The sequence below is a fragment of the Austrofundulus limnaeus genome, unplaced genomic scaffold, assembly GCF_001266775.1.
Source record: "Austrofundulus limnaeus strain Quisiro unplaced genomic scaffold, Austrofundulus_limnaeus-1.0 Scaffold44, whole genome shotgun sequence".
NCBI lineage: Eukaryota > Metazoa > Chordata > Actinopteri > Cyprinodontiformes > Rivulidae > Austrofundulus > Austrofundulus limnaeus.
In genome coordinates this window covers 2,191,941-2,204,333 of record NW_013952446.1, presented here as the reverse complement: position 1 = coordinate 2,204,333, position 12,393 = coordinate 2,191,941, and the positions used below count along the sequence as shown (strand labels likewise).

General features: G+C 38.7%; 1 protein-coding gene across 1 annotated transcript; it reads right to left on the bottom strand.

Moving 5' to 3' along the window:
* Positions 1 to 370: 370 nt before the first annotated feature.
* LOC106517104 (nephronectin) lies at positions 371 to 10,057 on the bottom strand. The gene is made up of 7 exons (XM_014007818.1): positions 9,840 to 10,057; positions 9,629 to 9,741; positions 8,785 to 8,877; positions 8,531 to 8,653; positions 7,717 to 7,836; positions 3,776 to 3,907; positions 371 to 1,087 (listed from the first exon to the last, which is right to left on the bottom strand). The coding sequence occupies exons 1-7, from the start codon at positions 9,908 to 9,910 to the stop codon at positions 804 to 806; spliced, it is 936 nt and encodes a 311-aa protein (XP_013863272.1). The 5' UTR covers positions 9,911 to 10,057; the 3' UTR covers positions 371 to 803.
* Positions 10,058 to 12,393: the final 2,336 nt, after the last annotated feature.

The window sequence follows — 12,393 nt, the reverse complement described above, 5'->3', positions numbered from 1 at the left end:
CCTCTACCATCATCTCCTCTACTGTTATTCTCCTCCAGCATGGCATTTCTCCCTCTGCTTGGGTCAAGGGGCGTAATTGTCGCACATGGAAAGAAACTTAAAATTGATCTAAGGAAAACATAAAAAAAGCTTCAGTTTCGCTCCAGTGCTCTCTGAATGCAGGAAGGTTTCCAGACAGCTGCTGACAGACAGGATTCTTGGTATTCCGTTGGCCTGACCTGTCTGTGCTCTCTCGCTGTGTGGTAGTCTGCCCTGCATGTGACTTGGATGGTCTGAAAACTTTCCCCCGTGGCACAACAGAGAGAGGATGAACGGAGAGGTACGCAAACATCGTTTTGTTTATTAGCCCCCCACAAACGCAGCCCATCTGTTCCAGGTGTGTCATCGATTTTTATTGGAAAATACAGTAAGAAAAGCACCTTCAGTATCTTCTCTGATCCATCCACCAGAGGTCAGCCTTTTATTGACAAATTCTCAGGTCTGGGATCGCACAAAACTGCATTTTTTTCATCACACAACAACAACAACAACATAAAAAAAGAATATTTCATGCCTTACCAGTCATTAGAAATGGCCTTTTGTGTTGTGCCTCTGGAGCACTGGTGAGGACGCTGGGAAACATCCAGTGTTTCATTTCAGCTCTACATCCAAGAGAAACACAAGCAAGGTGCGGCCTTTGTTTTAATTGGTCCTGAGTGTAGTATCCCAAAGGTGTGCACAAAGTATAAAATAATGACCCTTCTGCAAGGATAAAGATCAGAAAATTCCCATCTGAACCACATAATATTACATCTAAACTGGATCTATGAACACTTGTCCTTTGAAAGTCTCTTAAATTGATGTTCATTGTTTCCAGTTCTCCTTTTTTGAGGCATGATGGTTCCATAGGGATCTATGGGCTTCATCCTTTTGGAGAGTTTGTAGTTGAAGTACATGACAGCCTTAGACTGTGGGGTCCTCTTGAGCCTGCAGGTGCGCCCGTTGCCAAAGTAATCGTCTGAACAGTGGCAAGTGTAAGAACCGACCGTGTTGATGCAGCGAGCATGACGGCTGCACTGGTGACTTCCAATTAAACACTCATCTTTGTCTGTGGGGAAGAAAAGAAGTAGAGATTAGAAATGCATCCTGATCACGAGAGCTACTGTGACTGCAAAGCACCTGGGTTTGTCATGACTCAGAAGAGATCATCATCCCAGGTTTCTTTGCCAGATTTCCACATTGAAATCTACTTCACACCTTTAAAATGGCATTTTCTTGCAACAGAACACCACAATTTTAGGTGAGCAGATGTAAAGAAACAGACAGATCACATGAAATGGTAATTAGTCTTTAGTCACCAGTCCTTAGCTTGTAAAAACAATGTCACGCCTGCCTCCTGATGACAAGACCTTAACATCACGAGTGGTTTATCATCTGGATGTGAGCCAGGTCTGGCAATGATGGCATTGTTTTAAAGATGAAATACCACAACTGGCCCAGTTGTGGTTTGGTTTATGTGGTGCTGGCGCCATGCATGAACCGCGAAATGGCTGCCATTCACTGACTTTCAGTGTATTGTATGGGCCAGAACTGGACAGATTTTGCCATTTGACCTCACTGGCCTGCAAATACTTGTTTTCTTCATCTAAGAGATTTCAGTTTAAGCTGTGATCTGAAGGGAAAAGTGGGCAGGGTCAAAAACAGAAATAGCTTAAAAGGTTTGCAAGGGTTCACAGTTTGTTTGTGTTAATCACAGAGCCTTGTGATGCTAGAATGCTGAATGTACGGTGCAACAAATTCACTTGAAATGATCTTAAAATGGTCACCGAATTGGCCGTTTTCTCAATGCAATGTTCACGAGTCAGAAAATGGGAGAAATGTGAGGTTAACTTTGGGAGAGTCTGGCAGTTTATGAAGCCAATTTGTGACTGCTTGAAGACGTTAATCACATGTATGAATACCTTTTAATGAGAAATTGCTCACAAAATGAACAACTTTCTTTAGTTTCTTTCAAGCAGATACTGTAGATGTAAATATGTGAAAAATGAAGTTGACATCTTGTCTCATAATTTTTTCTTGCCAAACCCCATATTGGTCGTAGGGTACCGTAAAAAAACTAGAGCAATTGACCTCAGTAGTTTTGAAAACAAAACTGTGTAATAATCAACTGTTCATATTCTGAAAAAAAAAAAAAAACAGAGAAGTTACACTGACATATAAAAATAAACCAGATTGTCTTGATGATAAATAAACACTGCAAATGTTTGGCGCAAGAAAAAGCCTCTTTATCTCTTCAAACCTGTTTGAAAGATGATTCTGCCTGGCTCATCGTACAGATGAAAACAAAAACAACTCGTGGGTGAGTCCACAGCAGAGTGGGTGAGCCACAAGTACTCATCAAATAAACATGGGTGCTCTGCTGCCAAGTACATCTCCACAAGACCCCCTTCTTTCGCTGCCAATTAGCACAGATGAGAAGAACATGTGGGGATGTGCTGGGATCCTTTCAGTCGTTGTGCAGCCCAGACAGGGAACAGATCTGAACGTGTCGAGAAGAAAAAAATAAAAAAAATCCTGCGGCTCAGTGGTTTTCCGAACATTTCTGGTTTGAATTGAGCAAGAAGCTTTAGCTGCCACGATCTCCACTTTGCCAGCTGCAAATGTTTTATCGAAAGGCTAAAGGAAAAACGTTTTCTTATGACTTGACATTTTGTTCCTGAGCACACCGTAACTGTATGGAGGAATTCTGAAAACCACATCTGTCACTTTAGATGTTGGAGGATTATAAGATCCAACACGTATTTTTTTACAATAAATAAATATAGTATATATGTATCAAAGAAATCCACAAATTTTAAAAAACTGAGAATTTTACCTAGACATATCAACAAATATTAATGCAAAATATCAACAAACTTAATGATTTTGATGGCATGCTGCACTGTTTTGGTCAAACCTCGCAAAATGATATTACCAGCTATCTCATGCAATATCAGAAGATCTTGCATGATGTGTTATTAGTGTTCAAAGTATATATTGTCAACGATTCTTAGCTAATACCACATCAGATTTCATCTCGATGTCTGTAAATTTGATGATGTTATAGCCATTTTAGAGGCTGAAGTGGATTGGCTGCGGAGGACATCTTGAATTAGATAAACTCCAAACGTTAATAAGTTGTAGGTGTACATTCAACATTTATTTTCAGACAGTTGACTCTAAAAGTTAATGATGAAATTTTAGGCCAAGACGTTGAACAACGATTAGCCGTCAAGGACAGTATGGGTTTTCAATTACTTAGCCACTAACACATCCATTTTATGCAGCTTGAAATCTGTAAATTTATCCAGCTTATACCCATTTTTGTGTTTGCCAAGATAATTTAACTGTACCCATCTTGAATGGTTGCCTCTAAAAGTTAATCAGGTGTAGATAGACATTTAATGAGAATGTTGAGATTTTCATTAAATCTGATTAGATAGTAGCTGAGACTCATTCAGATTGCACAAGAAGTTGCATTTTGCATCATTCTGTGCATAAGAGTGTTTTCATAATTGACCCCAAATGGTTACAAGTGTGTCATTTCTCAATATAAAATGATCCTAGATAAAACCTCCAGCATGAAATGCATTGGGTGCACTTAACATAACTTTCGTTTAGATGGATGAAAGCAGTATTTCAAAGAGAAAAACCATAATGAACCCACAATAAATTGAATTAAGTTTTCCTATTTATAAAGGTAAAGGAGTTGTGCATCATTCTGATGCTTGGGTTTTTAAGTATTTTTCTTCCTTACCTCGACATTCCACAGAGCCGTGCACAGTTCCCATCACAAAACCATCCCGGCAAACACAAAGAAAACTGCCAAAAGTGTTCCTGCAGGTCCGCTGATGTGGACACACATCAGGATCCTGACACTCGTTGACGTCTGTGAGACAACAACAAAATAAAAACAACAAAAACTGCAGTTGAATTGTCAATTTTTTACATTTGCAAAAACTCACACTAACGTTTAATTTAGTTAACTTGAACGCACACAAATGCATGTCTTTTAAGGACTGAGCACTTTTGTTGCCATTTCTTAAAACAACAAGTACTCTGTGACATGAAGCTCTGAAATGAATGCTGCTGTGAAAAAAAACAAGAATAAACAAATAGGGGAGACGGGGGATGATTGTAACGTGGGGTGAGTTGTAACGCCACCAGTTCAACAATTTAGAGAGCAGATAGAAGTCATGTGATTATTTCAATATTAAGCCACTCACTTCCCAACCTTACATGGAGGATATCAGGATTGAAATTTGGTGTGTTCAAATTTTAATGAGAAAAAAAATGATTTTGAGGTAAGGAAGTATTTTTATTTATTTTTTTTTTTACCAAATGTTTATTTGATGCCTATACAGTTACATCTAGAATCATAAAACTGACCTAAGTTAAAAAGGTATCTTCTCAAGCAAAATGTGATGATTTTTCCTCAGCTAGTTTCAAAGCACAATGCTAATAAAGCTAACAATGGCTGACAGGTGTGGGGTGGGTTGTAACACTATAATACAACTCACCATATCTGTGCAGAAAGAATGCCATATACACACTGATGAGATAATGCAAATCACTACAGACTGAGGGAACAGGGATCCATTTATCTTACCAGTGTTTGTTACAGAACTAGCAAAGTTTTCTGAGGCACAAGAAAAGATCTTATAACTATTTGACTCTAGTAGCAGACTGCTATGGGTTGGCCCCGCTTGACTGACAAGTTCGCCAGGGGAGAGAACTACTTTATTTGAAAAAAGTGACAAACATTGTTCTGGGTATTCCTCAAGTAATCTTGTTGTAAAATGAAATCCACAATGTAGCCTCTACTTTTGCTTCTTTTGGCTTATTGTTACAACTCACCCCAGCATGTGTTACAACCTACCCCACTAGGTAAGTTGTAACAAAAAGCATCTGTGTTTTTGACATTAAGTCACCAAATCTGTGATATACTTATAGGATTTTCAATCAGTACCATTTGTAAAGACACGTGAGCATTTTGTACAACAGTTTGAGAACTCTAAAATCAAGGAGAGATATACTGTATGGTACACCCGCTTCGGATGTTATCAGTCTTTTAAATGGACGTTATTAGCAGTCATCAGTCCCATTGAATGGCTTCAAACTGTCAGCTGGTTAGAATGAGGCATGAAGCCACTAACGTTAATTTTAGAGAAAATTGCCTGGGCTAGGTTAAAGTAGACCGTCAGATTGTTGCCTTCCAACGTATTAGTAGGTACAGGGCCTGAAGCCATTTTATGGATAACCCACTAGGGGGCACATTCGGGACAGTTTGAAGCCAGTCTATGGGACTGATAACTGCTAATAACATCCATTTAATGGACTGATAACATCTGAACCGACATTATGGTAAAGCAAAAAGAGTTACAACCATCCCCGGTCTCCCCTACTTCAGCTCTAATTAATAAAATTCAAAATGAACTGATTTTAGGACTTTTTATTTAAATAGTGAGCATTGTATCTTCAAGATAGCTTCATTTTTTGTTTAAAAACACCAAAACAAAACAAGAGAATGTACTAAAATTTTTACTTCCTCCTGACTAAGACTTTGATTTGCTCCCACCCAAATTATACCCACAGTGTGAGAATGTCTCACTCGCAGCTGTTAGTGAGGTTCTTTTTATTACAGGACAGGAGCTGACTTAGCCAGGATCACAAAGCGAACTCTGATAAAGGGCCAGAATGGGTTTTTTGTTAATTAGAGGCCTTTTTACAATCGGTTGCTACAAGTGACTTTGCTGCAGGCAGTTGAGCTCATGTGGTAGGTAAACAGTGCTCTTCAGCTGTTTTTTTTTCCCAAATAAACACAGCAAAACATATAAAGTTCTTCTACCTTATTATTTATGACACCACTCGGTGAAATGTGAGTTGTGTCCTTGTGGATAACCCCCCACTGGTGATTTTTTAAAGGCAGGCATCAGTAGACACTGGTGAGTTCCGAGCAAGCTCAAAAATAATTGATGAACAGTCACAGCACAGAACAACAAGACAATAAGACACAAGAAAATTTATTGTCTCACTGGGAAAACTTTTTTTCAGCCAAGTTGTTTCTTGCAAATCACACCAACAGAGCTACTTCTGTGTCTTTTTCAAATTTATCTCTTGGTTTTGTTGATTATGTAACATTTGTCATATATTTACTCTCTTAGAAATACGTGCCAAGAATATCAGTATGACAGCAAAACAAATCAGGTTTATTCATATTCTACATTAATATTTGCTAATATGTCTGGTTATAGTTCTCATTTCTTTAATTTATGCTAAATCCAAATATTTGAGAAAGCACATGGGCAACAAACCAATTGGTTTTTGGATTATTATTATAGGATACTATTCTGTTCAATTTGAAGTAATCGGTCAAATAGTCAGATATTATCAGCTTTACATCAGCCAGAGCACAAAGTATGAAGACAGAGGTTAATGTCTTTATTCAGGCCAGGCTAATGGCAGGTCAAAGGAGTGCTAATAAACATTATTATGTTGTTTTTAGGCGTATAAAACAATTGTTTCTCAAAAAACAACATATTCAAATGTGATACATAATATAATATTGTGTTATTCTTTTACACCGGTTTGTTGTTTCAAAACCTGAGGTTCGACCTTACACACTGAGCTGAAAAATAAAGAATGTAAAAATCTAATGTAATTTTAGCCTAACAGCATAACCATTTAGATAATGTTTGTTGCCATATCCTCAAAGCAGTGGCGGATCTAGGATTTTTCAGTGTAAGGGGCCACAATATTCATAGAGGGGCCAATTATTTGTTCAACGTCCTTGCACAGAACTCCCCTTTTTATAAGGTTTATACATTTATTCAGTCACACGTGTTCAAACACTTGTAAAAGCTTGCGCAGTAAATTCTCCTAATAAATTTACATGATTTTTACTGTACACAAATAAAATACTCTCAAACGCACAATGTGAGAAAATCTAGCCATCCTTGTCAGTAAAAATAACCTTTTTCTACAGGATTGTTTAAATTGAAAAAACTTCTGTAAGCTTGCTTCAAGTTGACTCTTTAGCGCCACTAGTGGTTGGAAGTGGAACTGCAGCCACCATAATTGTTTTTGAACAAGGACAGATGAGTGAAAGGACAGGGGCACTTCAGGGGGCCAATCAGATTTCAGATGGGGCCAATGACCCTGTGGCCTCGCCCCTTCCTCAAAGCAAAATAGTTATTTTCAAGTTTGGTTTGTAGCAGAAATGTGAAGACAAGAAGTTACCTGGATTTGTTAATCTTGCAGTTTGTGTACTGTATTTACATGTACAGTCTACATAAACATAAAGTAAGTGGAAAACTTAAGGGGTCGTGTGTGCAGAAGTTAGAGATGGTGAGCCCGGGATCGGAAGGTCGCCAGTTCAACTCCCCAGACCGACAATAAATAAAAACCCTCGTTTGCCACACTCTGGGCCTGTGAGCAAGGCACTTAACTCCTTCAGCTGCTCGTCAGACATCTCAAAGCGGCAGCCCACTGCTTCACGTGTGCTCACATGTGCAATGGGAAAAATGCAGGGAATTAATTTCCTCACTGAGGGACAATAAAACTACAACAAAAAACTTAATGGCTGCACATGGTGGGGATGGGGACTGGTAGATCAGTCTTCTTCTCTTGAGTCACATCTGCCCCTTGATCAGAGAGCCACATCATTGACAGTCAGACATGTTTCTTTAAAGAAACTACCTTCACAGGTCCTGTTATCAACAGCCAGGTGGAGGCCAGGGGGACACAGGCACTGACCCACTCCCACTTTCTCCAGCTGGCAGCCAAACTGGCAGCGCAGAGCGAAACATGTGGTCTCTCCTGGAAGACAGAGAGGGAAAACCTGGCTAGGGTGGGAGCCAAAGTCAGAGACACACTGTCCATTCACCAATACCTGAACTAATATAAACCAAAATCAAACATTTTCCATAATTCACCTTTGCTTCACTAATCATCATTTTTATTTAGATCAATATATTTTTGAGAAACTTGTTATTGTCTTGAAAATGACCAACACTTTGTACAATATTGTGAGACGCTTAGAGTTCAAGACTCATCATCACATCATTGTTTTTTTCTATTGAACTGATTGTAATATAGTTTTTTTCTTTCTTTTCTAAAACAGTAGAATTGATTTGAATCCAGATTAGATTAAAATAATTATAATCTAAGAGTTTCCTATGGCCTATGGGATATTTTGCTAACAAATTAACAGAGCTGTCTCCATTGATTAGTTGGCAAAGTGTCACCCAGTGTGTAGAGCTCAGCACACCAAACTCAAAATCTCGAAATGTTGATCTGCACATCCAATGAGTACTTTCTGGAAACCTCATCAAATTCCAAGTAGTGACTCATGAGATTTTTCTTTTTTTATTTTTTTGCTTACAAACACATGAACACACAGGCACAAACAATTAACTGATTGCTCACTGCTGAAATGTTTTATGATGTATTTTTTATATGTGTGTCTGCACTGCATATTTGAAAAGGTAATATAAAAGAGGAAATTACTCACTGACACAGGTGTATCCATCTGCACTGAGTGTGTACCCTGGTTCGCAGTAACAGCGATAGCTACCGGGTGTGTTCACGCAGCGTTGGGAACACAGTCTCTCCAGCAAACCGCACTCGTTCACATCTGGAGTTAATACGGAACATCGTTTAAGCAGTAGATAGAAATCCTCACAGTAAATGATCCAGAAGGACACAGGTAATGGTTGAGAAATTGAAAACATGAGTCTGGCAACGGTCTCAGGAATTACACTCCACCTTCATCACACTGTGATCCTTCATACCCTGGGAAGCATGAACACTTGTCTCGTCTCACGCATTTTCCATTTCCACAGGACTTCCTGCACGCTGCTGTGGAGCACAACAGACAGAATATGAAGCGAAACATGTGGAGGCCAGTGACTTATGTAAACTACAAAGAATAAAAATATAAATCAAATAAAATCAATAAATCATTATTTTTCTGCTGTGCAACAGTGAAAACTAAATAGTAACAATTGAACGCCTCTCTTTGCATCTAATAGACACAAACCAATATGAGCATTTGTTCAGGACCATGTGTCTCATCTGGTCAGCAGGAAAATACTCAAGTATTTGCACTGAGTACAGTTTATTGTGAGCAGCTATGGGCAAAAAGTGTATAATGAGTTTTGTCAAGGCAAATATACCCTAAAAAAGGAAGGCAAATAAAATGAAACATTCCCATCACTGTCAAATGGTATTTGCAAGAGTCAACAATTTGGCAGTTTTGTTGAGAAAATGTGCGACAGTTGCACCTGGCAAATTTTGGCCCAAGTTTTGTCAAGGTTTGTTTGGCATTTGTGAAACAATCGTGCAAAAATACACAAATGTGTCAATTCAGTGTGATTCCAACTAAAAAATTGTGGGCTTTTTTTTTCAACAGATTTTGTGTCTTGGACTTGTCGCAGTGAAATACTTGCTTTAATTTTAGATTGTGCATAGGTAAAACAAGACCAGGCCAGTCCTTCTGATGGAGTACCAATCAGGAGTTGGGTTAAAAAAATGGACAAATGAGCCTCCATTTCCCCTCACAATAACCTGTAGTGTAGTTGCTCTTTCAATATTTTGTCAAACGTCTTACGCTGGCAAATGCCATCGACGTTCCTCCATTTAAAAGAACAGGAAATAGTCCGATTAAATTTGCTGAGTCCCGTCTTTGTGTGACCCAATTTGTCCTGTCTACCCTCCACAGACCTGTGACGGCAGAGACAAAAGATTCTTTTAAAAGCCTATATTATTGAAAACCAACCATTTATATTATCAATCAAAAAAATACTTTGACAAACACTTACCTCCTCTGATGAGCTAATGAGAGCAGAATAAAGTGCACCATTACCATAAAAACTTGTCTTGCTTCAGTCATTTTCTTCTTCTTCAGTTTTTGTCGTAAACCTTAGACATGCTAGTTTCTTCTTTTAGCCAACTTCTTCTCTCCGTCCGACAAGAACTGTGTTCAACGAACACTAAATTATTTGTGTCAGTGTTTGTCAGAGGAGCGGAGGAAGCTCACGGGCTGTAATTGCAGGTTGCTGACCGTAAGAGGATGGATCCGTGTGAAGAAAGACAAATACAGAAGAACACACAAAGGTTGGCAGGAAGATCACAAAGACCTCTTACAGCCATGTACCTTTGTCTATTACGCTGAATGTGACTGCAAAAGGAGTTTTTCCAGGTTAACCGGGTTTAATGTTAGGCGTTTGGAGGTAAATAAAAAAAAGAAGGTGACTTGTTTTAGTGACGAGGATAAAAATGCTCCAGTCTTAAACCTTGAAATGTTTTCCAAAAGCTGGGACTGAGATTTTGGGGTCGGAAATAACTGCTGGCAGCCTGAGGTGCCTTTGAAGCCTTAACTATTACCAGGGCTGATCAGAGAGCAATCAATTTTGTTAAGCTCAAAGGCTGAGTCCATGTTTGGGGTGGTCCACTCACTGGGCAGACACACACACACACACACACACACGCAGTTGTGCATCCATGACTTCAGACATTTTCTTTGACTTACATTCACTTCCTGGAGGTTTCTTTTAATCTTAACCATAACTACTGCTTGCCCTGCCCAAACATTACCCAGACCTTAAATCATGTCTTTACGTGAAAATATAATGATTTATGAGATGGAGACGTGTTTTTATGTGCACGTTGGCAAAGACACGGCCTCATAATGTGACTGTGCAAACATATTTAGGCTCCCACAACACAAATTACCTGCACCACAGACCCAAACACACACGGACACATCTTGATTTAATGCTGCCAGTTTTCAATGAATAAACACCAGGAAAAAAAATGCATCAAAGAGCGTGCAGCTTTCACACCAAAATTTGGTAAATGGACAAAATTCAAAAAGTACAAAAACATTTAAATTTTTGAAACCATGCACTTTTCTGCATTCTTTCTTTATGCATCCTATTATAAGGGATACGGTGCAATGCATGTGCTGCTTGAAATGCCTTGACCATACCATTAATAAATATGCAATATGAAATAGATGTACACATGTCAGAGATGGAGGTAAACTGTTAAACTTTATTTATGTTGTCAGAATGTTCTGGCCTTTGTCTTAAAAACAGTGGTCCATCATCAGTATTGATGTCAAGAAATGAGTTGCTACACATCAATGGAGTATTCCAGACATGTTGAAGATGAATTTGATAAATCTGGGCATCATATGGACGAGGTTGTCTCATATGGCTGGCATGGCACAACTCAGGAAACAACTGTGAAATAGCCGACCTTTCAGCCAGCTCCCTTTGAAAGGCTCCGATTGCAAGGAGACCCAGAGAGATTAGGACTTGAACCGGTACAGTGCAAGGTTCTTCCCAGTTTCCCTGTGAAACACTGGGGCCCAGGTCAGTGCAGTATTCTGAAAAAAAAAAAAGGCTTTAAATCAGATAATTTAGCTATTTATGGGCTCATGTCAGTGTCAACACATGCGTCCTAAAATCTGTATTTTAAACATTGTGAAAACAGTATGTAGGTACACAATGTCCCAACGTTTTCGGGGTTAGGGCTGTAAACCTCTCTGGAGAATTGCAGACTATACTTACATGCCCAGCTATTCAGACTTAAGACAGTATTCCATTGGTGCTGTTTATGTTGGACACTTTATTTATATTCCCTATAGTTCCAAGAAATGAGTCACACTAACATTACGTGTCCTTGTGCCACTGTGATGTTTGTGCCTATCCAAATCCTAAACTAGTCCCTGTGTCTCTCAAAACACAGACTGTTACTCTGATTTTCCTTTCACTCCAAAAGTGTGGCTGTTCTCAGCGGCAGCTTTACCATTCTGAATGCCCGAAGCAACCATTGCTAAGTAATCAGTTTCAGGTGAATCGACTGACCGAATAGTCATCTCTGATTGAGTGAATTCACACCTGACTGGTTAATCCTTCCCCCAAATTATTTTAGGGGTAGATTTAGACGGTCATGTCACAACACAGCTTTCTGCTTGTTTTTGTCAAACTAATAACACATTTTAATCATATTACTATTTTTGACATTAACACAGTTCATTAGTAAGATGAATAACCGAAAGCTGAGTGAAAGCAAATACAAGACTTTAACCTATAAAACTCCAAATAGTAATAATCTTTTCAAATAGGATTCTATAGCTCTTTCAAGACATCAGTTTGGAGAAAAGAGTTTAGAATTCAAGTTTAATTCTGACAAGCTATCGACAATTCTGAGCAAGTTCAAGTGGCTTGTTGTCTTTAAACAATTATGATCTGAAGACAGCAGTGTTTTATAAACTTTAATATTGCCATAAATTTTACATTACATGTTTTTTTTTTCATAGAAATCCATTGTATTTTACAGAAGATGATTAGGTCCACAGATATATAT